General features: G+C 43.0%; 1 protein-coding gene across 1 annotated transcript in view; it reads right to left on the bottom strand.

Annotated features, from left to right (window-relative positions):
* Positions 1 to 27,316, bottom strand: part of LOC138765557 (C4b-binding protein alpha chain-like) — a 77,880-nt gene that overhangs the window by 23,972 nt on the left and 26,592 nt on the right. The window contains exons 10-15 of the mRNA XM_069942590.1: positions 26,145 to 26,330; positions 24,922 to 25,107; positions 20,072 to 20,257; positions 14,764 to 14,949; positions 12,705 to 12,890; positions 10,621 to 10,806 (exon numbers count right to left, since the gene is read on the bottom strand). Coding sequence (XP_069798691.1) covers positions 10,621 to 10,806; positions 12,705 to 12,890; positions 14,764 to 14,949; positions 20,072 to 20,257; positions 24,922 to 25,107; positions 26,145 to 26,330 — 1,116 coding nt within the window. The remainder of the gene's footprint in view (positions 1 to 10,620; positions 10,807 to 12,704; positions 12,891 to 14,763; positions 14,950 to 20,071; positions 20,258 to 24,921; positions 25,108 to 26,144; positions 26,331 to 27,316) is intronic.

Below are 27,316 nucleotides of genomic sequence, written 5' to 3'. Positions count from 1 at the left end.
AAATCTTCGCTAGGATTCTACTAAATAGAATAATACCTAGTGTCGCCGTGAATATTCTCCCAGAATCACAGTGCGGCTTTCGCGCAAACAGAGGAACTACTGACATGGTCTTTGCCCTCAAACAGCTCCAAGAAAAGTGCAGAGAACAAAACAAAGGACTCTACATCACCTTTGTTGACCTCACCAAAGCCTTCGACACCGTGAGCAGGAAAGGGCTTTGGCTAATACTAGAGCGCATCGGATGCCCCCCAAAGTTCCTCAACATGGTTATCCAACTGCACGAAAACCAACAAGGTCGGATCAGATACAGCAATGAGCTCTCTGAACCCTTCTCCATTAACAATGGCGTGAAGCAAGGCTGTGTTCTCGCACCAACACTCTTTTCAATCTTTTTCAGCATGATGCTGAACCAAGCCATGAAAGACCTCAACAATGAAGACGCTGTTTACATCCGGTACCGCACGGATGGCAGTCTCTTCAATCTGAGGAGCCTGCAAGCTCACACCAAGACACAAGAGAAACTTGTCCGTGAACTACTCTTTGCAGACGATGCCGCTTTAGTTGCCCATTCAGAGCCAGCTCTTCAGCGCTTGACGTCCTGTTTTGCGGAAACTGCCAAAATGTTTGGCCTGGAAGTCAGCCTGAAGAAAACTGAGGTCCTCCATCAGCCAGCTCCCCACCATGACTACCAGCCCCCCCACATCTCCATCGAGCACACAAAACTCAAAACGGTCAACCAGTTTACCTATCTCGGCTGCACCATTTCATCAGATGCAAGGATCGACAACGAGATAGACAACAGATTCGCCAAGGCAAATAGCGCCTTTGGAAGACTATACAAAAGAGTCTGGAAAAACAACCAACTGAAAAACCTCACAAAGATAAGGGTATACAGAGCCGTTGTCATACCCACACTCCTGTTCGGCTCCGAATCATGGGTCCTCTACCGGCATCACCTACGGCTCCTAGAACGCTTCCACCAGCGTTGTCTCCACTCCATCCTCAACATTCATTGGAGCACTTTCATCCCTAAGGTCGAAGTACTCGAGATGGCAGAGGTCGACAGCATCGAGTCCACGCTGCTGAAGATCCAACTGCACTGGGTGGGTCACGTCTCCAGAATGGAGGACCGTCGCCTTCCCAAGATCGTGTTATATGGCGAGCTCTCCACTGGCCACCGTGACAGAGGTGCACCAAAGAAGAGGTACAAGGACTGCCTAAAGAAATCTCTTGGTGCCTGCCCCATTGACCACCGCCAGTGGGCTGATCTCGCCTCAAATCGTGCATCTTGGCGCCTCACAGTTTGGCGGGCAGCAACCTCCTTTGAAGAAGACCGCAGAGCCCACCTCACTGACAAAAGGCAAAGGAGGAAAAACCCAACCCCCAACCCCAACCAACCAATTTTCCCCTGCAACCGTGTCTGCCTGTCCCGCATCGGACTTGTCAGCCACAAACGAGCCTGCAGCTGACGTGGACATTACCCCTCCATAAATCTTCGTCCGCGAAGCCAAGCCAAAGATAAAGTACACTGCTGGACCTGCTGAGTTTCTCAGCATTGTGTTTTTACTGTCATAACTGCTCAGTATTGCAGTTTTATCTTCTCTCCCTATTTCCTTGTAAAGCCAAATAAGTGTTTTCATACTGGGACTCCTCTTTGAGGCCGGCTTCAAACACTGATAAAAATTTAAAATTACTTGTTTATAGAGCAGCCCTAAAAGGCTGCACCAGCGCTGCTTTTCTGCAGGGCAGAATTTCAGTGCGTCGTCCAGAGCCACTGTAGGCAGGGCGACTGTTGCTGTTGCACCAACTGTCATAAATACACAGCAGAGCAATGGCCAATTTCCTTATCCATAACCCCCACGCAGCTGGAACTGCTCTGCGTTTTCCAGATCGGTTCCAGCTGTGCAGGGGAATTACGGGTAGGGAAGACAGCCATTGTTCTGCCATGTATTGAGCCGCTGGTGTTTACGAATGGCCCAATAAGGTATTGGAGCCGCCGGCAGAGCAGTCACAGCCCACTTCGGCCGCACCATGATGGCTCCACCAGCCCAGCACTCCCTGATGGCCCCCGCCGGCTGACCCTGCCCTGAGGGGATATGGAGGGAGAGGGATGAGTGGGAGAGAGAGAGAGAGAGAGAAGCGAGATGGGTTGCAGGCTGATGGAGTCATTGCAACATCAACCCACAGCCAGCTCCTTGCACCAACAGTACATTGATGATGCGTGGCAGAGCACTCCAATCCGCTGCTGACGCTACCTTGGAGAGGGATTCGAGTCTGCGCCGTGGAGCCGTTCTGGGAGCGTTCATGAAGGTACTATCCAATATGAGGGAGGAGAATCTCTGCCTTTATGCTCAGATCTTTTTGCTTCATGAAAGGGCCCCATTATTTTGCTTTGTTTGTAAAAATGAAGTGATCGTACATGCTGGTGCCTCAACAAAAGCAGCCCAACCACGACCAGGCTCTGATTTTGTAGTGCATTTCTCATCATTGTCCCATGTAGATGAAGTATAAACTTTTTCAACCAATTCCTGGACCCTTAAATTCAACATTTGTGAATCCTGCACTGGAACCGCCACCCCCCCCCCACCACAACAACAAACGCTACAACCTCTCACCACTCAAAAATAACCTCTTATTTATTTTTTCCTGTCCAGATGGACAATTTCAAATTTTACCATTGCTCATTCATTTACCAAATCTCTTTATCCTCAAGATTGTGTGAAAACAGGAGTAAACCAGTCAGCCACTTGAACCTGCTTAAACTCACACCAAATTTCCTGCCCTTCTCCACGACTCCCAATTCCTGGACTAATCAGAAATACATCTCAGCTTTAAATGAACACTTCAGAATCAGGATATATTGTCATAAACAAGTCAAGAAAATCAGTGTTTTGTGTTAGCGTCACAGGGCAAACATTCAGATTATAACCCTTAATTAAAAGATAAAAAATTGCAGCATGGTACTGTGCAGAGACACCTGGGAATGCCTGTACATGAATCACAAGAAGTTAAATGAGAAAATCTGCAGGCGCTTGGTCGAGTGCAATACATTGAAGTGCTGGAGAAACTCAGCAGGTCACGCAGAACTCATAGGAAGTCAAAGGCATTTCAGGGCTGAGCAAATTCTGGAATTTTTGATTGCCTTTTACAGCCCACGGATGTTCCGTGGCTCTCTGAGTTCCTTCAGCACTTTTGTGCATTGCAACCACAAGTTAGCTTTCAGGTGCAGCAGGTAATCAAGAAGGCAAATATGATGGCTGCTTTCATATTGAGCAGGGAGGTACAGGTTTTGCTGCAACTGTCTCCTTGCTTGAGAAAGTATCTACAGGCTTTGGAAGCAGCACATTGGAGTTGATTCAGAAATGAAAAGGTTAGTTTACAAGGAGAGATTAAGTAGCCTGAAATTATACTCATTGGGGTTTATAAGGATGAGTGGGGATCTTACAGAAACAAATTTATGAAAGGAATAGATGAGATAGAAGCAGGGAGGTTGTTTCCATTGGCAGACAAGGTTAGAACTAGGAGACATACTGTAAATTTACTCCCCAGAATCATAGGCCAGTCAGATGAAGAGGAGGTGGTTCTCCCAGTGATCAATGAACCTGTGGAATTCTCTGACAATCCTGCAGTAGATGCACAGACACTTTTAAGAATAAGTGCAAAACAGGCAGGTAAGTGGCACCAAGTCATTAACCAGATCAGCCATGATCTTATTGAATGCTAGAGCAGCTTTGGTGGGCCAAATGGCGTCATCCTGCTCCTCTTCAGTTTGTATTTCTGATGTTCTTAAGATACTGCTTCTAAGATTTCTGTTCTCTTGACTGTTACGAGAAATCCAAATTGTCAAGATTCAAGTTGATCCTGGTGCAAAGCAACACGGCCACCAAACACCAATTCTCCTTCCCGCATCCCACAAGAGTACATAATTCTAGAATAAGAGGGCAAATGTTGAAAGTGACAGGGAGAGATTTAAGGATGGAGGGATCTGAGGAGCAACTTTTTTTGTACTCATAGGGTTGTCAGTGTTTGGAACAATTGGACCATAAATAGTCTAAGTTGGTTCAAGATAGTCACCCCCAAGAGGGCGACAATAACAGGCCACGTTGAATCCCATCCTGTGGCACTCACCTCCACCCTTATGAGCATCTGGTGATGGAACACATCAAAGCATATAGAAGAAAACATTCCAAATATGACACTATATTCTTGTCGCTTCACTCTGCCCTGACTCACCTATACAACAAAGCCTCAACTTCAGCTCGGTGTTTAATATGATCATTCCCAAGAGGCTGTTGGAGAAGCTGTCCTCATTGGGACTCAACACCCCTCTCTGTAATTGGATCCAGGGATCCAAAACAACAAAAACTCCTTCCTCCAGCAATCTTGTATGCCTTCTGATTCCCAATCATAAATGGGCGACCAGTTATTCAGATATCACACAGTCTAGTTCGGTTGAAATTTATATGTCACATTATCCCGAGTACAGTGACAAGATTCTGCTGCAAGCAGACTCACATTCGAACTGCTTGGCAAAGATTATGATGTACAGAGTGTAAGGTTGCTATGAGAAGAAGTATCAATTTGCACCAAACAAAGGCAGCATGGCAACACATTTGAGGGGTTCATTCATGAGCCTGATGGCTGCAGGGATGAAATTGTCTTCAGGTTCTGGGTTCTCCAATGGTGAACATCTTCAGTACTGTAAAAAAATGGTCCCACATTTCTTCGAAAAACCAACCTGTTTAATCTTTCCTTAAATGAGAAGAAATGGCATATTGTGGTCATTTAATTCCTACTGTTGTTGTGTACCACACGCCCTGTGCAGATGTAGCAAGAATTTTGGTGCAGCAATACTTAGGAATATGAAACTGTCATCCTCTCAAAGTCAGTCATATGTTGTCTCTCAAGCACAGTTACAGTAAAATTTACTGACTCACATTTCAATCCCCTGAAAAGTGGCCCAGCAATCCATAACCCTTTCTGATAACCTTTGTTCTTGTGTACTAGTGTAATGAAGAGGCAGCGTCCACCACCGAGTGGCGCTGCTGCGCTCCTGTTCAGAAGACACACTACCTGCCAATCAAGGTCAAAGACTTACCCCAAGCCATCCAGGTGACTCTTACGATTGACCCACCTAAATCACCAGGGTGCTGCAGTCCAGGCAGCCCGCCCAGACTCAGCCCTGACCTTCACCCAATTAGCCCACCTAAATCCCCAGGAGCTGCAGTCCAGGCATCCCGCCCAGACTCAGCCCTGACCTTCACCCAATTAGCCCACCTAAATCCCCAGGAGCTGCAGTCCAGGCAGCCCGCCCAGACTCAGCCCTGACCTTCACCCAATTAGCCCACCTAAATCCCCAGGAGCTGCAGTCCAGGCAGCCCGCCCAGACTCAGCCCTGACCTTCACCCAATTGGCCCACCTAAATCCCCAGGAGCTGCAGTCCAGGCAGCCCGCCCAGACTCAGCCCTGACCTTCACCCAATTGGCCCAGGTGAATCACCTCAGTTCACCCCTGCTGAGCCCCTGCACTTGGCGACGAGCCAATGGCCACAGCATCCAACTGACATTTACGATTGGTCCCCCAGCTTTGCCCCCAGAACTATAAAGCACCGTGTGTCCCTTTGTTCTGCCTCTTTGGACTCCTCGTGGCATATAACTATCATCTTCTGCACTGGGTTGGGGTGAGTCTCGAGGTTAGGTAGCAGAGACGTGTCCGAACCGGTCAAGGGGTGGGGGCACGTAATATCACCTTGATCTAATTGTTGAATGTGTATGCTCTTGTAATTTCCGCAGTTTCTGTCGGTTTCCCCTCGTCATCCGAAAATGTATATTTACCCCCTGCGTATTTTGTATGTGTAGACGTTTGCTTGATATATCGGCCCTGTTGTCTGAAATAAACGAGTGCTTTGTACCTGCACTTTGGTCTGGTTCTTAACCTATGGGATCCACACGAACCTGAACAACTAGGTTTCAGTTTTGCGCATAAGGAGCCCAAATTCAATGCAAGTTTCTGCAATTTTTGTTGATTTTATAGTATTCTTTTTTCTTTCTAAAATGCACAACACTTATCTGCCTATTTTCTGCCCAATCACCAAACCTACCCTCCTCACAATGCAACTTCCCTCCTATTTTTGGGTCATCTGTAAATTTGTATACCCTATATCCACTAGTATCCTGTGCAGGAAGGATGCTGTGTAACTCTTAACTTACTTTCCCACCAAGTTTGGCAGCCATATCTTCAGTCCAAAACAATTATACAAAATAGAAAGAGTTCAGGTCCCAGCAGTGCACTGCTTCCACTTGGACACATTGACATGACATGAAGCAATAATTATTTCTTTCCCTTCAGGTGCTGCTTGTATTTTAGATTTCCAGCATCTGCAACATTTTTCTTTTCAAGTTCTTTTTGTGACTATGAACACAAGCAATGTGGATCTCATCATGATTCTAAAAAATGAACTCTGTATGTAGCCACCAAAATATAATCGTTCATCGGACTTTCAACTAAAATCCAAAGGTATCCTCTTGTTCAGGAATGGTTTACTCACTCAGTTCACAGGTAGGTGGTTGGGGTGAAAATTTGTTGTCTGCTCCACAAGTGATGACTCTCGCACCAACCAACTCATATCCTTCTTTGCAGGCGTAAGTGATAGTTTCCTGATCTTTATAAGTGGGACCAAATCCTGACTAAAACACTACTAAAATGCTAAACACAACTAAAATAAAACGATTTGCTTGTACATGATTCTTAAGCTTGCAGATGTCATCTAAATCAGTGGGGTGGTAAACAGTGGATGCATGTTTTGATAAAAGAAGTCGCAATGTTTTGAAGAATTGGGTCTACCTTGATGTCGGGCTTACGGCTCGAATTTCTCCTCTTCTGCAGGTGACGAGAGTGATGGCTGCACAAGTACATGTGACCCCAGTACTTTTCCGGACAGCCGAAGAAGATACATTAGAGAATCATAGTCGAAGAAATAATGTGAAGATTGTTGATTTTCAGAAGGTTTCAAGGTCCTAATTCAGTGCAATTTTTTCAAAAATGGATCCCAGAGATTTTGGGACCTAAAAATTTCCAAAACAGACGAATTAGATAGAGCACTTAGGCGCTTAAAAGAAACCGTTGCCCGGTGAATCATCGCACTGTTTTGATTAGATGTCTTCGTTACCAAGATAAGGAGATTATTTTGAGAGTAGCAGATCAGAAAGCTAATCAATTTCAAGGTCCTTTGATAGTGGCTGATATAAGTTTTTTTCTAATGCAGAATTCATTCTGACTGTGGTGAAAAGAAGAAAAGAATCCACAAAATCTGTGTTTGGGAAAAAGGAATAGGTTTTCTTTTCGTCAACCTGCAATACTTGAAGTGTTTTTGAGAAATAATCAGGCAAAATTCTTCTATGAAGAAATTTGTGAAATCTCTTCCAAACAATAAAATGGATCAACAAGTTGATTCATTAACAAATTGAGAAAATGCAAATATCAGATAAGGAGATGTTACAGCAAGAAATTACTCGCCTTGATGATGACGACCAAGTTAACAGAGACCTGGAAGCAGCCGTCTTTACCTGAAGATGATAATGGCTATTTGGAAATTGTATGATTTTTCTCTGTCAGGGAGGTGAGGGTTTTTCCTTCTTCTTCCCTAGCTATATTCCACTTACCAGCGAGAATCGCTTCCTGCACGACTGAGGGTGGTGATACTGTTTTCTTTTGACAGTACTTTTCTTTTGTGGGTGGGAGGGGATATATTTTTTTTATCATCCCTTTCTTTTTCTTGATGGAGATGCCAGGTGTAGTTAATGATCTTGTGATGCAGGAGTATTAAAAAGATGTTTAAGTTTAAAAATAATAATTTTTTCACGATGTACACTAAGAAGACAAGACAGCAAAAAACATTGTGAGAGACCTCAACTCAGTCAGATATGTTGGGTCCTTGCTGGTCTTGCCCCAGGCTAGATAAAACCACGGGCTACCCATCATAGCTATGCTTCTCATAAAAGAGTACACCTCTACTAAGTCACCTCTCACCCTTCTTCGCACCAAAGAAAAAAGCCCAAGGTCTCCTAATGCTGCTGAATGAGGCACATTCTCCAATCCAGGCAACATCCTGGGAAATCTCCACTGCATCCTTGCCACAGCTTCCATGAAGTGAACATAACATTCCAAGTTTGGTCAAACATTCAAAGTTTGGTCAAACATGCATTTCATCGAGCTGCAATATTAATTCACAACTCTTGAACTCAATCCCCGACTAATCAAGGCCAGCAAATTATCAGCCTTCTTAACTATCCTATCAACTTGCCTGGCAACCTTTCATGAACTGACATGGACCCAAGGTCCCTCTGCTCTTCTATACGGTTAAGAAACTTGCCATTAGCCATGTTGTCTACCTTCAACGTTCAGCTTCCAAAGTGCATCACTTCACATTTCACTGGGCTGTGTATAATAGTTGGGACCTCGTGATACAGGTGCACAAGGTATTGGTGAGATGCAGCTGAAGTATTCTGCAGGTCTCGTCACCCAGCTATAGGATGGATATCAATGCTGGAAAGAATTTAGAACAGATGTGCCATGATGGTATTGGGACAGATGAGCTCGCGTTGTCAGGAAAGGATAGGCACACGGCACCTTTACACCTTGATGTACCGGAGGCCGAGAGGTGATCTATATAAAACTATGAGGGATATGAATAAATCCCCCCCATCCCCCACCACAATCCCTGCCCACCACGAGTACATGATTTGACAACTAGAGGGCATATGTTAAAAGTAATAGGGGAGTGATTTAAGGAGGGAGGGATCTGAGGAGCAAAAACTTTTTATAACTCAGGATTGTCAGTGTCTGTAACAATCGGAACGTAAATTGTAGAAGTTGGTACAATCCCGCAGGGTTCGAGACAGCCACCATCCTCCAAGTTATTCAAGAAGGTGGTAATAATAGTCCTTGATGATTTCCGCCCTGTACCACTGTCCTCCACCATTATGAAATGCTTTCAACGTCTGGGGATGGAACGCATCAAAGCACAACTCATTTCGCCTATAGAACAAACCAATCCACAAATCATGCGAAAGCCTTGTCGCTTCACTCTGTCCTGACGTGCCTCATATGCCAGGCTGCCGTACATTGACTTCAGCTCTGCCTTTAATATGGTCATTCCCCTGAAAATGTGACTCAACAACCATCTGTAAATGGATCTTGCACTTTCTAACAGAAAGACCACAGTCTGTCCAAGTTGGTAGCAGAATGTCAGGCACCATCACACTGAATACAGGCACACCTCAGAGCTGTGTGCTCAGCCCACTCCTGTTAACGCCACTGGCCCACGAGTGCATCATCAGATCCAGCTCCAACAGTTCGCAGATGACACAGCAGTCGTCGGCCTCATAAGTAACAGCATGCGTCGCACTGCAGAGAAGAGGTGCAAAATCTCATAAAATGGTGGAGAGAAACCACCCGAGTCCAAACGTGGACAAGACGATGGACACAATTGGGGACTTCAGGAGGACCAGAAGACCAACCTCCACTACACATCAATGACTGCAGTTCAGAGAGTGGAATCCACCAACTTCCTCAACTTGTGACCCTGTTGTGGACACTCAACATCTCTGCACTTGTCAGGAAGGTACAACGGCGACTGCACATCCTCAGAAGACTGAAGCTGGCAAGGCTACCAGCCACTATTTTGACAACCTTCTACAGAAGCTCTATCAAGACCATCCTGACCAGTTCCATCACGGTGTGGTTGCTGCAGAGAAATAGATCGGAAATCAATCCACAGGAACATAAGAGTGGCAGAGAGGATCAATGGGGTCTCTCTTCCATATCAATGTGCTCTACCAGGATTGCTGCCTGAAGAAGGAATGCAAAATCATAAAGGATCTCTTCCACTCTGCACACTTCTCAAATGCCTCCATCAGGAAGGACATAAAGGAGTATCAGAGACAGCCCCACCAGACTGAGGAACAGCTTCTTCCCACAGGCAGTGAAAATGCTGAGCGTCCAAAGGAACCTCTCACATGAACCATCCGAGACACACATCTTCATGAAACAATATATGAATACTTGTCTTGTTTATGCATTCTTTGTTGTACACTTGTTATGTCTGGTTGTGGATCTGCATGTTTTGCATCAAGGACTGGAGAAAGTTATTTCTTTGGGTGGCACTTGTACAATCAGATGTCAATAAAACTGACAATATTCAAAGGACACTTGGTCTGAAATGGACAGCAAGGTATAAAATAAATGAATCAAAAGCAGGTAAACAGGATTAGTACAGAATGTCGACTTGGTCAACATGAACAAGCTTAATCAAACAACTCTGACACCTGAGCTACTTGCTTGGCCACTTTCATGTGGCGTTGACATCCACATCCCTAGATTCCTTAGATTTCAGTAATTTCAAGGCTCCTTTCCCCTTACACTTCACCCCACAAAGTGCAACACCTCACACCTACAAACAAGCAATATGGATTTCAACTTTACTGTAAAAAATGAACTCTGCGATTTAAGAGTTTATACTAATGAAGGGATGTACGTAGCCACCAAAATATAACCTTTCATCAGACCTGCCTTTCAACTAAAATCCAAAGGTATCCTCTAGATCAGGAATGGTTTACTCACTCAGTTTACAGGAAGGTGGTTGGGGTGAAAATTTGTTGTCTGCTCCACAAGTGATGACTCTCGCACCAATCAACTCATATCCTTCTTTGCAGGTGTAAATAATAGTTTCCTGATATTTATAAGTTGGACCAAATCCTGACTCAATTATGACATTTTCAGAAGTAGTGGGACCATCACATCCGATGGCTGATAAAAAAAAACAAAGCACATCGCTAGTGATGCATTCAAAAATGTTCAGGAACATTTAAAACACTACTAAAATACTAAACACGACTAAAATAATGTGATTTGCTTAAAAATGTAGTTAAAATGATTCTTAAGCTTGCAGGTGTCATCAAAATCAGTGGGGTGGAAAACACTGAGGAAGGGTACCCGTTTTCATTAAGATCTAGATCAGTTGGGAAGGTGAGTCAAGGAGTGGGAAATGGAATTTAACTGACAAGTGACAGGTGTTGTACTTTGGCAAGTTAAATCATGGCAGGACATAACATTGAATAATACAGCACAGGCCAGACAAGCCCTTTGGACCACAAAGTTGTGCCAACATTTATAAATCTACCAAACAATCTTAACCTTCCCCACCTCACATCCATAACTCTCTATTTTTCTTGCATCCGCATGCCGGTATAGGAGGCTTTAGAATATCCCAATGATACAATTCTCCACCACCATCCCTGCAAATGCAATCTAGGCATCTACAACTCTGTGTTTAAAAAAAAACACTTACCCCTCACTTCTCCCCTAAATTTTCCTCCCCTCACCATCTCCAGATGTTCTATGGTGTTTGCTGGTCTTGCCCCAGGCTAGAAAAAAACCGCAGTCTACCCATCATATCTATGCTTCTCATAAAAGAGTACACCTCTACTAAGTCACCTCTCATCCTTCTTCGCACCAAAGAAAAAAGCCCGAGCTCTGCTAACCCTGCTGCATGAGGCACATTTTCCAATCCAGGCAACATCCTGGGAAATCTCCATTCCATCCTTGCCACAGCTTCCATGAAGTGAACATAACATTCCAAGTTTGGTCAAACATGCATTTCATCGAGCTGCAACATTAACTCACAACACTTGAACTCAATCCCCGACTAATGAAGGCCAGCATATTATCAGCCATCTTAACTACCCTATAAACTAGTGTGGCAACCTTTCATGAACTGACATGGACCCAAGGTCCCTCTGCTCTTCTATACGGTTAAGAAACTTGCCATTAACCATGTTGTCTATCTTCAACGTTCAGCTTCCAAAGTGCATCACTTCACATTTCACTGGGCTGAGTATAATAGTTGGGAACTCGTGATACAGGTGCACAAGGTATTGGTGAGATGCAGCTGAAGATTTCTGCAGGTCTAGTCAGCCAGCTATAGGATGGATATCAATGCTGGATAGAATTTAGAACAGATTTACCATGATGGTATTGGGACAGGTGGGCTCGCCTTGTCAGGAAAGGATGGGCATACTGCACCTTTATATCTTGATGTACTGGAGGCCGAGAGGTGATCTATATAAAACCATGAGGGATATGGATAAAGTGAATGCTCAATTGCCCACACCTCATCCCCCACCACAACCCCTGCCCCCCATGAGTACATGATTCGACAACTAGAGGGCATATGTTAAAAGTGATAGGATAGAGATTTAAGGAGGGAGGGATCTAAGGAGCAACTTCCTTTTAAAACTCAGGATTGTCAGTGTCTGTAACAATCGGAACATAAATTGTAGAAGTTAATACAATCCCGCAGGGTTCGAGACAGCCACCGTCCTCCAAGTTATTCAAGAAGTTGGTAATAATGGTACTTGATCATTTCTGCCGCCCCGTGGCCATTTTCATGGAGCCTCGACACTCCCGTCCTTAGATTTCAGTAATTTCAAGGCTGATTTCCCCTTACACTTCACCCCACAAAGTGTAACACCTCACACCTGCAAACAAACAATGTGGATCTCATCTTCACTCTTTAAAAAAAACTCCGTGACTGACGTTTATAGGAATGAAGGGATGTACGTAGCCACCAAAATATAATCTTCCATCAGACATGCCTTTCAACTAAAATCCAAATGTATCCTCTAGTTCAGGAATGGTTTACTCACTCAGTTCACAGGTAGGTGGTTGGGGTGAAAATTTTTTGTCTGCTCCACAAATGATGACTCTCGCACCAAACAATTCATATCCTTCTTTGCAGGTGTAAGTGATAGTGTCCTGATATTTATAAGTTGGACCAAATCCTGACTCAATTATGACATTTTCAGAAGTAGTGGGACGTTGACAGGTGATGACTAATAAAAAAAACAAAGCACGTCGCTACTGATGCGCTCAAAAATATTCGGGAACATTTAAAACACCATTAAAATTCTAAACGCGAGTAAAATAAAACGATTTGCTTGTACATGATTCTTAAGCCTGCAGATGTCATCATATTCAGTGGAGGGGTGAACACGAGGAAGGGTACCCGTTTTCATCAAGATCTAGATCAGTTGGGAAGGTGAGTCAAGGAGTGGGAAATGGAATTTAACTGACAAGTGAGAGGTGTTGTACTTTGGCAAGTTAAATCATGGCAGGACATAACATTGAACACTTCAGCACAGGCCAGGCAGGCCCTTTGGACCACAAAGTTGTGCCAACATTTATAAACATACCAAACAATCTTAACCTTCCCTACCTCACATCCATAACTCTCTATTTTTCGTGCATCCACGTGCCGGTATAGGAGTCTTTGGAATATCCCAATGGTACAATTCTCCACCACCACCCCTGGAAATGCAGTCCAGGCATCCACAACTCTGTGTTTAAAAAAAACACTTACCCCTCACTTCTCCCTTAAATTTTCCTCCCCTCAACATTTCCAGATGTTCTCTGGTCTTGCCCCAGGCTAGAAAAAAACCGCAGGCTACCCATCATATCTATGCTTCTCATAAAAGAGTACACCTCTACTAAGTCACCTCTCATCCTTCTTCGCACCAAAGAAAAAAGCCCGAGGTCTCCTAACCCTGCTGCATGAGGCACATTCTCCAATCCAGGCAACATCCTGGGAAATCTTCACTGCATCCTTGCCATAGCTTCCATGAAGTGAACATAACATTCCAAGTTTGGTCAAACATGCATTTCATCGAGCTGCAACATTAACTCACAACCCTTGAACTTAATCCCCGACTAATGAAGGCCAGCATATTATCAGCCTTCTTAACTACCCTATAAACTAGTGTGGCAACCTTTCATGAACTGACATGGACCCAAGGTCCCTCTGCTCTTCTATACAGTTAAGAAACTTGCCATTAACCATGTTGTCTACCTTCAACGTTCAGCATCCAAAGTGCATCACTTCACATTTCACTGGGCTGAGTATAATAGTTGGGACCTCGTGATACAGGTGCACAAGGTATTGGTGAGATGCAGCTGAAGATTTCTGCAGGTCTAGTCAGCCAGCTATAGGATGGATATCAATGCTGGATAGAATTTAGAACGGATTTACCATGATGGTATTGGGACAGGTGGGCTCGCCTTGTCAGGAAAGGATGGGCATACTGCACCTTTATATCTTGATGTACTGGAGGCCGAGAGGTGATCTATATAAAACCATGAGGGATATGGATAAAGTGAATGCTCAATTGCCCACACCTCATCCCCCACCACAACCCCTGCCCCCCATGAGTACATGATTCGACAACTAGAGGGCATATGTTAAAAGTGATAGGATAGAGATTTAAGGAGGGAGGGATCTAAGGAGCAACTTCCTTTTAAAACTCAGGATTGTCAGTGTCTGTAACAATCGGAACATAAATTGTAGAAGTTAATACAATCCCGCAGGGTTCAAGACAGCCACCGTCCTCCAAGTTATTCAAGAAGTTGGTAATAATGGTCCTTGATCATTTCTGCCGCCCCGTGGCCATTTTCATGGAGCCTCGACACTCCCGTCCTTAGATTTCAGTAATTTCAAGGCTGCTTTCCCCTTACACTTCACCCCACAAAGTGTAACACCTCACACCTGCAAACAAACAATGTGGATCTCATCTTCACTCTTTAAAAAAAACTCCTTGACTGACATTTATAGGAATGAAGGGATGTACGTAGCCACCAAATATAATCTTCCATCAGACATGCCTTTCAACTAAAATCCAAAGGTATCCTCTAGTTCAGGAATGGTTTACTCACTCAGTTCACAGGTAGGTGGTTGGGGTGAAAATTTGTTGTCTGCTCCACAAATGATGACTCTCGCACCAAACAATTCATATCCTTCTTTGCAGGTGTAAGTGATAGTGTCCTGATATTTATAAGTTGGACCAAATCCTGACTCAATTATGACATTTTCAGAAGTAGTGGGACGTTGACAGGTGATGACTAATAAAAAAAACAAAGCACGTCGCTACTGATGCACTCAAAAATATTCGGGAACATTTAAAACACCATTAAAATTCTAAACGCGAGTAAAATAAAACGATTTGCTTGTACATGATTCTTAAGCTTGCAGATGTCATCATATTCAGTGGAGGGGTGAACACGAGGAAAGGTACCCGTTTTCATCAAGATCTAGATCAGTTGGGAAGGTGAGTCAAGGAGTGGGAAATGGAATTTAACTGACAAGTGAGAGGTGTTGTACTTTGGCAAGTTAAATCATGGCAGGACATAACATTGAACACTTCAGCACAGGCCAGGCAGGCCCTTTGGACCACAAAGTTGTGCCAACATTTATAAACATACCAAACAATCTTAACCTTCCCTACCTCACATCCATAACTCTCTATTTTTCTTGCATCCACGTGCCGGTATAGGAGTCTTTGGAATATCCCAATGGTACAATTCTCCACCACCACCCCTGGAAATGCAGTCCAGGCATCCACAACTCTGTGTTTAAAAAAAACACTTACCCCTCACTTCTCCCCTAAATTTTCCTCCCCTCACCATTTCCAGATGTTCTCTGGTCTTGCCCCAGGCTAGAAAAAAACCGCAGGCTACCCATCATATCTATGCTTCTCATAAAAGAGTACACCTCTACTAAGTCACCTCTCATCCTTCTTCGCACCAAAGAAAAAAGCGCAAGGTCTCCTAACGCTGCTGCATGAGGCACATTCTCCAATCCAGGCAACATCCTGGGAAATCTCCACTGCATCCTTGCCATAGCTTCCATGAAGTGAACATAACATTCCAAGTTTGGTCAAACATTCCAAGTTTGGTCAAACATGCATTTCATCGAGCTGCAATATTAATTCACAACTCTTGAACTCAATCCCCGACTAATCAAGGCCAGCAAATTATCAGCCTTCTTAACTATCCTATCAACTTGCCTGGCAACCTTTCATGAACTGACATGGACCCAAGGTCCCTCTGCTCTTCTATACGGTTAAGAAACTTGCCATTAGCCATGTTGTCTACCTTCTACGTTCAGCTTCCAAAGTGCATCACTTCACATTTCACTGGGCTGAGTATAATAGTTGGGACCTTGTGATACAGGTGCACAAGGTATTGGTGAGATGCAGCTGAAGTATTCTGCAGGTCTAGTCACCCAGCTATAGGATGGATATCAATGCTGGAAAGAATTTAAAACAGATGTGCCGTGATGGTATTGGGACAGGTGAGCTCGCGTTGTCAGGAAAGGATGGGCACACGGCACCTTTACACCTTGATGTACCGGAGGCCGAGAGGTGATCTATATAAAACTATGAGGGATATGATAAATCCCCCCCATCCCCCACCACAATCCCTGCCCACCACGAGTACATGATTTGACAACTAGAGGGCATATGTTAAAAGTGATAGGGGAGTGATTTAAGGAGGGAGGGATCTGAGGAGCAAAAACTTTTTATAACTCAGAGGATTGTCAGTGTCTGTAACAATCGGAACGTAAATTGTAGAAGTTGGTACAATCCCGCAGGGTTCGAGACAGCCACCATCCTCCAAGTTATTCAAGAAGGTGGTAATAATAGTGCTTGATGATTTCCGCCCTGTACCACTGTCCTCCACCATTATGAAATGCTTTCAACGTCTGGGGATGGAACGCATCAAAGCACAACTCATTTCGCCTATAGAACAAACCAATCCACAAATCATGCGAAAGCCTTGTCGCTTCACTCTGTCCTGACGTGCCTCATATGCCAGGCTGCCGTACATTGACTTCAGCTCTGCCTTTAATATGGTCATTCCCCTGAAAATGTGACTCAATAACCATCTGCAAATGGATCTTGCACTTTCTAACAGAAAGACCACGGTCTGTCGAAGTTGGTAGCAGAATGTCAGGCACCATCACACTGAATACAGGCACACCTCAGAGCTGTGTGCTCAGCCCGCTCCTGTTAACGCCACAGGCCCACGAGTGCATCATCAGATCCAGCTCCAACAGTTCGCAGATGACACAGCAGTCGTCGGCCTCATGAGTAACAGCATGCGTCGCACTGCAGAGAACAGGTGCAAAATCTCATAAAATGGTGGAGAGAAACCACCTGAGTCCAAACGTGGACAAGACGAAGGACATAATTGGGGACTTCAGGAGGACCAGAAGACCACCCTCCACTACACATCAATGACTGCAGTTCAGAGAGTGGAATCCACCAACTTCCTCAACTTGTGACCCTGTTGTGGACACTCAACAGCTCTGCACTTGTCAGGAATGTACAACGGCGACTGCACATCCTCAGAAGACTGAAGCTAGCAAGGCTACCAGCCACTATTTTGACAACCTTCTACAGAAGCTCTATCAAGACCATCCTGGCCAGTTCCATCACGGTGTGGTTGCTGCAGAGAAATAGATCGGAAATCAATCCACAGGACCATAAGAGTGGCAGAGAGGATCAATGGGGTCTCTCTTCCATATCAATGTGCTCTACCAGGATTGCTGCCTGAAGAAGGAATGCAAAATCATAAAGGATCTCTTCCACTCTGCACACTTCTCAAATGCCTCCATCAGGAAGGACATAAAGGAGCATCAGAGACAGCCCCACCAGACTGAGGAACAGCTTCTTCCCAGACAGTGAACCTCTCACATGAACCATCCGAGACACGCACATTCATGAAATAATATATGAATATATGAATACTTGTCTTGTTGTACGCTTGTTATGTCTGGTTGTGGATCTGCATGTTTTGCATCAAGGACTGGAGTAAGTTGTTCCTTTGGGTGGCACTTGTATAACTAAATGTCAATAAACTGACAATATTCAAAAGACACTTGGACTGAAATGGACAGCAAAGGTATGAAAGGAAATGGACCAAAAGCAGGCAAACAGGATTAGCGCAAAATGTCCACTTGGTCAACATGAACAAGCTTAATCAAACAACCTGCTCTGTGCTGTACAATTCTGAAACCTGAGCTACTTGCTTGGCCACTTTCATGGAGTTTAGATCCACAGGGCCACCCCCTCCCCCTCCCATCCCTTCACATAGGCCTCAATGATGTTAAGGCTTCTTTCCCCTTACATTTCACCTATGACTAGATTGAAATCCATTAGATATTTTTCCGTTGAGATCTGTAACTGTTTTATACCCTGTTGAATTCTGCAACTACCCCTTACTACTCCACCAATCTTGGTGTTATCTGCAATTTACTAACTCACTAATCTAGATTTTTATCTATCAAACACAAATCCAGGAGGCTATCCAAGGGTCATGTCTGGACTTCTTCCAAGAAAAACACACTTCCACCATGACCCTGTCTTTTCTGGGTTAGCCAAATCGGCATCCAAATATTCAATTCACCATGGATCCTACGTATCTTTAACCGCTGGACTTTGTCAAACGTTTTAATAAATTCTGTGAAGGAAAAACCCATGGCTCTACCCTCACCTTTTATATTTGTCACTTCCTCAAAAAGATAAAACATGATGTGCCTCACACAAAGCCGTGGTGATATCTGTTACTTTTCAAACGTGAGGAAACCCAATCGCCAACTCTTTTCTGCAATAGCCTCCCCAGTCTATAATTTCCTGATTATAAACCTTTTCCCTTCCCAAACAAAGGAGCATTAGCTTCCTCCCCTCCTTGCCCGTTGTTGGTAATCTTAAGTAAAATGTTTTTCTCTTTCCTCTTTCAACAAATTGGAGATTCGCCCTGGAGAACCATCCAGTTTAAGAGTCTTCAAAATACCCCCTGCACTTCCTTGCATGCTGTCTCCAAATGCCTCAAGACATTTCACAGTCCACATCCCCCATGTCTTTCTCCTTTGTGAATACTGATGCATAATATATGTCTAGTACTTGTCCACACCCTCTGACTCCACCTTCAACAAAAACTTCCTCACCCATGACTTGCTTGACTTGCTGTTCCTCCAGCAATCTTGTTTGCCTTCTGATTCCCAATCATAAATGGGTGACCTCTTATTCAGAGATCACACAGTCGAGTTCAGTTTAAGTTTTTATATTACATTATCCCGAGTACAGTGACAAGATTCTGCTGCAAGCAGACTCACATTCGAACTGCTTGGCAAAGATCATGATGTACAGAGTGTAAGGTTGCTATGAGAAGAAGTATCAATTTGCACCAAACAAAGGCAGCATGGCAGCACATTTGAGGGGTTCATTCATGAGCCTGATGGCTGCAGGGAAGAAATTGACTTCAGGTTCTGGGTTCTCCAATGGTGAACATCTTCATTACTGTAAGAAAGTGGTCCCACATTTCTTCGAAAAACCAACCAGTGTAATCTTTCCATAAATGAGGAGAAATGGCATATTGTGGTCATTTAATTCCTACTGTTGTTGTGTACCACACGCCCTGTGCAGATGTAGCAAGAATTTTGGTGCAGCAATACTTAGGAATATGAAACTGTCATCCTCTCAAAGTCAGTCATATGTTGTCTCTCAAGCACAGTTACAGTAAAATTTACTGACTCACATTTCAATCCCCTGAAAAGTGGCCCAGCAATCCATAACCCTTTCTGATAACCGTTATTCTTGTGCACTAGGTTTCAGTTTTGTGCAGAAGGAGCCCAAATTCAATGCAAGATACTGCAATTTTTGTTGATTTTATAGTATTCTTTTTTCTTTCTAAAATGCACAACACTTGTCCGCCTATTTTCTGCCCAATCACCAAACCTACTCTCCTCACAAGGCAACTTCCCTCCTATTTTTGGGTCATCTGTAAATTTGTATACCCTATATCCACTAGTATCCTGTGCAGGAAGGATGCTGTGTAACTTTTAACTTACTTTCCCACCAAGTTTGGCAGTCATATCTTCAGTCCAAAACAATTATACAAAATAGAAAGAGTTCATGTCCCAGCAGTGCACTGCTTCCACATTGACATGACATGAAGCAATAATTATTTCTTTCCCTTCAGGTGCTGCTTGTATTTTAGATTTCCAGCATCTGCAACATTTTTCTTTTCAAGTTCTTTTTGTGACCATGAACACAAGCAATGTGGATCTCATCATGACTCTAAAAAATGAACTCTGTATGTCGCCACCAAAATATTATCGTTCATCGGACTTTCAACTAAAATCCAAAGGTATCCTCTTGTTCAGGAATGGTTTACTCACTCAGTTCACAGGTAGGTGGTTGGGGTGAAAATTTGTTGTCTGCTCCACAAGTGATGACTCTCGCACCAACCAACTCATATCCTTCTTTGCAGGCGTAAGTGATAGTTTCCTGATGTTTATAAGTTGGACCAAATCCTGACTCAATTATGACATTTTCAGAAGTAGTGGGACGTTGACATCTGGTGACTGATTTTAAAAAAATGAAGCACATCGTTACTGGTGCATTCAAAAATGTTCAGGAACATTTAAAACACTACTAAAATACTAAGCATGACTAAAATAAAACGATTTGGTTGAAAATCTAGTTAACATGATTCTTAAGCTTGTAGATGTCATCAAAATCAGTGGGGTGGTGAACAGTGGGTACCTGTTTTCATAAAAGTCGCAATGTTTTGAAGAACTGGGTCCACCTTGACGTCGGGCCTAAGCCTGAAATTTCTCTTCTTCTGCAGGTGACAAGACTGATGGCTGCACAAGTACATGTGACCCTGGCACTTCTCTGGACAGCCAAAGAAGATGCGCCGGCACTCAGAAGACTGTTGGACTACAAAATTTACAAGAGCAAGTGTGCATGCGTGAACCTTCAGATTGAGCCAAACTACATTGGGAATCTGATAAATCATCTTATACCTGCGTTGAACTACAAGATCTGCCTTCTTTGTATTTGAGGGCAGAGCAAGAGGCAATTTTTTCATCTATTAGCAATGTGGAGCAGGAAAAAGACTAAAGAAAGCAAATGGAGCAGGAGGCAGAAGAACAATATCAACAGGCTTATTTACAGGAAGAAACTGTGCAGGTAAAGGTACCTGAAGTTAAGGGACAAGGTATAGACAGGCAACTGATGAATCAGTTGCAAGCAAAGAGTCAGAAAATGGATTTACAATATTGGTCTATCTATTCGGCGTGATGTTAATATTCAATTTTAATTTGTTAAAGGAGAAGTGAAGATAATTAAGGAGGAGATGAAGTGATATGTTAAAGTGGTTGATGAATTTAAAATACAAGTTCAAAAAGTTGAAGAAAGTTTACAAGAATATCACAATGAAGTGGATCAGTGTAAAGATGTGGTCAATAAGTTGGAAGATTCAGTTATGGCATGGAGCGTCCAGAAGAAAGAACTTTTACAAAAATTTAATACATTAGAGAATCATAGTCGAAGAAATAATGTGAAGATTGTTGATTTTCAGAAGGTTTCAAGGTCCTAATTCAGTGCAATTTTTTCAAAAATGGATCCCAGAGATTTTGGGACCTAAAAATTTCCAAAACGGACGAATTAGATAGAGCACTTAGGCGCTTAAAAGAAACCGTTGCCCGGTGAATCATCGCACTGTTTTGATTAGATGTCTTCGTTACCAAGATAAGGAGATTATTTTGAGAGTAGCAGATCAGAAAGCTAATCAATTTCAAGGTCCTTTGATAGTGGCTGATATAAGTTTTTTTCTAATGCAGAATTCATTCTGACTGTGGTGAAAAGAAGAAAGGAATCCACAAAATCTGTGTTTGGGAAAAAGGAATAGGTTTTCTTTTCGTCAACCTGCAATACTTGAAGTGTTTTTGAGAAATAATCAGGCAAAATTCTTCTATGAAGAAATTTGTGAATTCTCTTCCAAACAATAAAATGGATCAACAAGTTGATTCATTAACAAATTGAGAAAATGCAAATATCAGATAAGGAGATGTTACAGCAAGAAATTACTCGCCTTGATGATGACGACCAAGTTAACAGAGACCTGGAAGCAGCCATCTTTACCTGAAGATGATAATGGCTATTTGGAAATTGTATGATTTTTCTCTCTCGGGGAGGTGAAGGTTTTTCCTTCTTCTTCCCTAGCTATATTCCACTTACCAGCGAGAATCGCTTCCTGCACGACTGAGGGTGGTGATACTGTTTTCTTTTCACAGTACTTTTTTTTGGAGGGGGGTGTATTTTTTTTTCTTTTTCTTGATGGAGATGCCACGTGTAGTTAATGATTCTGAGATGTGGGAGTATTATAAAGATGTTTAAAAGTTTAAAAATAAGAATTCTTTCACTGTGTTCAAACAAAATGAACATTAAGAAGCCAAGACATTAAAAAACAACTTTGGAAGGGATCTCAACTCAGCCAGGAATGTTGGGTGAAAGCCTGAAAATGAATGGCACAAGAGCGGTCTTGGGACCGACTGAAACCAGCAGTGCTTGGGGAGGGGGGGCTTCAGCGCTGGACCTGAATATAATCTTGGATAAGATGGAGACTTTATGTAATCATTTCATGGGCGTTGAAACTGCAATGAGAGATATTGCAGAGATGATGACTGAATTTAAAGAGCCAATTGATGATTTAATGGAGCAAATGTGCCAAGTGGAAGTCAACTTGGTTGAAACACAAGAAAGGCTAAAAGCTTTGGAAGAGGACACGAGGAAGTGGGACAAGACTGACACTTTAATGTTTGAATTATTGGTTTGAAGGAAGGGACCGAAGGGAGAGGCCCGGTGAGCTTCTTGGAAACTTGGATCACACGAGCGTTGGGAGAAAATAAATTCAACTGAAAACTACAAACAGAAATGGCTCATTGGACCCTTGGACCCAGAAGATCTGACGAGCAGCAACAAAGGCCAGTTCTGGTGAGATTTTTGAGTTACCGGGAACGGGAAGCGGTTTTGGGAGGAACACAAAGGCCCACTTGAGATCGACAGCAGAAAGGTGTTATTTTGTCTTGACTTTAGCCCAACTTTGATTAAGCAAAGGAAGGAGTTTGATCATATGAAAAGGCAACTGTATTCAAAGAATATAAAATACTCAATGATACATCCTGCGACTCTGAGGGTCGAAGTATCAAGTGCGGGTTAAAAGCTCTTTTAGGGTCACTTATTTGCCTTTCTCCAGAGGAAATCGACGATCCTGGTGGCTATGTCCTGGTCGAGTGTGCTCACCATGTTGTAGTACCTCATGGCATTGGCTGTGATCTGTTCTAGCTGCTTGCTCTCACCACACCTGTAAAGTCTTGAATGTCGACAGTTTCAGCAAAACTGCATGGAGTGTTGCTTGTTCTTCCATTGTTGGGTCAAAAACGCCATTTGGACTAGTCAGGGTCAGCAATTTAGCACGTACTACAGCAGGGCGCAGAACTAAGACACTCACAATAAGGTAAGTACAGTTGATACTGCTTCATGGAATGGTTTGCCCTGCCTTACATAGGCCCACTGGGCCGAGTGGTCCTGCCGCTTCTGGCAGAAATGACGTCACAGGCTTGCCAACTGCCGATTGGTCAGCGTTCCTGCCGGTGCTCGTCATTTCCCACCGCGCTGCCTGCAGCCCGGGGAGAAAGGCCATTTAGTTGGCGTAGACATTGCGGGATCGTCACGTTGGATCACCAATCTTGTGTGCCAGGACGCCTATCGGGTAGCGGGCTGCCGCAGGAATATGATTAAGAGCAGCATTATGTAAGAATGCGTTGTTGCCTATGAATCTAGGTAATGGAATATTAAATTCATGGTGCGATAAAGGAATAAGATATAGTGAAGACTGCTATGCAGAGGGGACTCGTGTCTTTTGATCAACTGAAACAGAAATATGGAGTAGCTAATGGACGTTCTTCTGTTTTCTCCAGCTAAGATCATCCCTGAGAGAAAGATGGGGGCCACCTGAAATTAGTGAAATGGAATGACCGATCTGGCTGGGGAATGCACCCAATTCATAGCAAAAATGTACTATACTCTCCACAGTGAAAGTGCAAAACCAGATTTACAGAGGTCAAGAGAGATAGGAGAGTCAGACTTGGTGTTGTAATATCAGAAAGATGTTGGTCTGACTGGTGTTTGGATACTATATCAATTATAATATGGATGGGTTCAATATAACTTTCCACACCAATTATATCTTAAGCCACAGAAACTACATAGGCCAAAATCTGAAACATCGGAGATGCGTTTTAGATGTGGAATTGAAATAGGAACGTTTTTTACATGCTACGTGGTTGTGTGTGAAGGTGAGGCCTTTTTAGCAGGTTATTGCTGAAACATTAACGGGGATAACAGGGGTGGCCTTCGCAGACGATCCAGAGCTTTATCTTTTGGGTATTTTTTTTGAAATGTAATAAATTGACAAAAGAAATTTGGAATTGAGTTCAAGTAGCTTTACCATTGGCTAAAAAAGTGTATTGTAACTGTAGTAAAACTCTGATTATCTGAAATCAGATTCTCCAAAATCCTCATTTATCCAAAATTTTTTTTGGAGCTGAACTGACTGGGGACCTCAGGGTGCCAGGCAGGAGCAGGGCCTCATGAGGGTAGTGTTGGTGATTGGCAGTGACCAGCATTTCTTTGGTGAGCATTGAACATTATTTCATGCTTAAAAAGCCTTCCCTTGTTGATTGTTGATGTTTAAACACTGTTACAAATTATTTGCTGTTGCTACTGGACTTTTTTGTTTAAATGACCAGTTCTCCGAAAAAACCATTTATCTAAAAAAGGCCCAGTCCTGACCATTTTGGATAATCGGAGTTGTTCTGCACTTGGAAGTCCGACTCTCCCTTAATCATAGCACCATGGACTGCAGAGATGAATAGTTGTATACCTATGGAGAAAATTACATACAATCTAAAAAATAAGTATGACATATTTGCCAAGAGAGGACTGCCATATTTGGACCATTTAGGGGCCCAATTATAATGATAAAAGATGTTACAATATAAACAGATGTGACTTCCCCACAGATTTTTATGGAGCTCTTACGGTGTGTGGTTTTATATTTTGTAGGAAGGGGGGAGGGCTTTTGCTTTTTTTTTCCTCTATGAAAAAGTTGAATATATTCTGATATTTAAAGAAAAATTAAAAATAAAATATTCAACAAAAAGAGGAATGGTTTACTCACTCAGTTCACAGGTAGGTGGTTGGGGTGAAAATCTGTTGTCTGCTCCACAAGTGATGACTCTCGCACCAACCAAGTCATATCCTTCTTTGCAGGCGTAAGTGATAGTTTCCTGATATTTATAAGTTGGACCAAATCCTAACTCAATCTTGACATTTTCAGAAGTAGCGGGGCTCTGACATCTGACAACTGATTAAAAAAACAAAGCACGTCGCCACTGATGGGTTCCAAAATGTTCAGGTACATTTAAAACGCTGCTAAAATATTTAGAATAAGAATCATTAAATGCACACCAATATTTAGTTAAAATAAAACAGTTCAAGCAGCATGCTGTATTTTCTGAGTTCCTCCTGCTCTGTTCGAGCAGATTTCCCTTGGTTCAACTTTGTGCACTCCTGCTAGACTCTAAGAGGCCAGAGAGTCCTCAAAAGTTCAACTCTCCAACATTCATGTGAAGGAATCCTAATGTATTTCATTGAACCGACATGTAATAAGTTTGCCCCATGAATGCAACATTTATAGTGGGTTTTGCCTGTGAAACCTTCAAAGATTATCTCTGAAAATCCGTAGGAAAGTTCCCCTTGACCCCACATTGTGACTTTTCACAATAGGAAAGCAACACAAATTGTAAGTGAAAACTAGTCTTTCCACTGTTGCTTGCCCACTGGGTGTTTCCTGCATTTTTCAAATTTTTAAAACAGATTTCCAGCACCTGGACAATCTGATCAACTGATAGACAGCGCATCTTAAACCAGATGAAATGGTCACACTTCATACCTGCAGACCAATCAGACATCCTTCATTAACAAGGGCACATTGGAAAAGTAACCAGCCAGAGGAAAAACATTACCAGAGCAGAGGCCAGCTTCAAACAGTAAATGTGAAGTTGTGGACTGAATGGTTATGGATATCAGTTGCCTTGGGCACAATCACAAATCTGCCATGGAATAAGGAAAACTCAAGGGTTGCACCTCAGAGGAACTAATTCAAACCGAGACGAATATAAAATAAGAATAATTTAATGATTTACATTCCAACTGTTCAGAGATCAAGGCTGCGAGACAGGGAAGAGGGTGGGAGTTAGGAGGTCGAGGATGACAGTTAAGACTTTTATATTTTGATAAAAGTCAGATTCCATCAAGGAGGAACAAATGATCGACCATGACCAAAAATTTAAAACTGAAATTTTAAATATGTTTAAAGTGGCAATTAAAACAATTCTGTACCTTTGCAAACTGGGAAAGCACTGTTCCAGTTTCCATCAGCTTCACAAGTCAGTTGACGAGCTCCGATCAATGAATAGTCACCATCACACGAAAACTCAGCCACTTCTCCAAATTGCCAGAACTCCCCAATGGAGGGTGATGACACTTGCCCATTCTCAAATGATAAAATGTCAGGACAAGTAACACCTGGCAATAGATACATCTTGATTAATGCCCAAATCAAAGCAACAATTTCATGGTTAAAATAAGTCCAGCTCACTGACCATCTATCACAACGGAGCACAGCAAGTTTCTTCCACCAAATGCACATTCAACAAATGATGATCAAGTTCATCCCTCACCCTGAACCAAGACCAACTGAACTCCACAGACACACAAACAATCTGAATGTTTGCCTTGCAGAGCTACCCAGTTAACCCAGGCAATTACTCTAGCCAGAATTATCTCACTTCCCAAGATATCTTTCCAACAACCAACATAGGTCATGTTTATTCCAAATATTTCTAGTTGGGGCCCACTCCTTTGGACAGCGATCAATCCAAAGATTTGCAATGCCCAGTGTTAGGTCTGCTTTGTTCATGAATGAGTGAGACAAACACCAGGCTGAGTCGAAATCAGGGTTCTTTGTTCTTTATTACCGGATTGTAACACTTGCGACTAACCATGTTAGTCGGAGAATGCATTCTGCCGTTATCAGCAAAATGGTGATTTTTTATACCCTTGGATACATGCTTTGAACATCATCATATCATTACTTGTCCAATGACTAAAACTGTTGCTATCCTTTCCCTGCTAGCTTCCTGCCTCTCAATCCATCAATGTCTCTCTTATCTTGTAAGTACAAGGATGCATTTACATCTTGTTACAGCCCCGTACATTCCCATCTCATGATGTTTTACCTAACAGGAGTACAAGGACACCTCCCCTTCTTGTTACAGCCCTGTACAGGGTAACTCCCTACACATTCCCATCTCATGATGTTTTACCTTACACCAGGGAAAAGCAATCCAACTTCCAACCCCTAACCCCTAGCAAAACCAGCATATATGCCAAAAATATTTTTTAAACTGTAGCATTCGCGCTACGCGAGCATGGAGAAGAATGACACGCACACTGAAGCCTTAGAATCGAGACTGGTTTATTGCTCTGGCCATCGCACTTATATGCGCCCC

This window comes from Narcine bancroftii, chromosome 5 (genome assembly GCF_036971445.1).
Source record: "Narcine bancroftii isolate sNarBan1 chromosome 5, sNarBan1.hap1, whole genome shotgun sequence".
Taxonomy (NCBI): Eukaryota; Metazoa; Chordata; class Chondrichthyes; order Torpediniformes; family Narcinidae; genus Narcine; species Narcine bancroftii.
The sequence above is the reverse complement of the archived record's forward strand: the minus strand, read 5'-3'. Positions and strand labels throughout refer to the sequence as shown.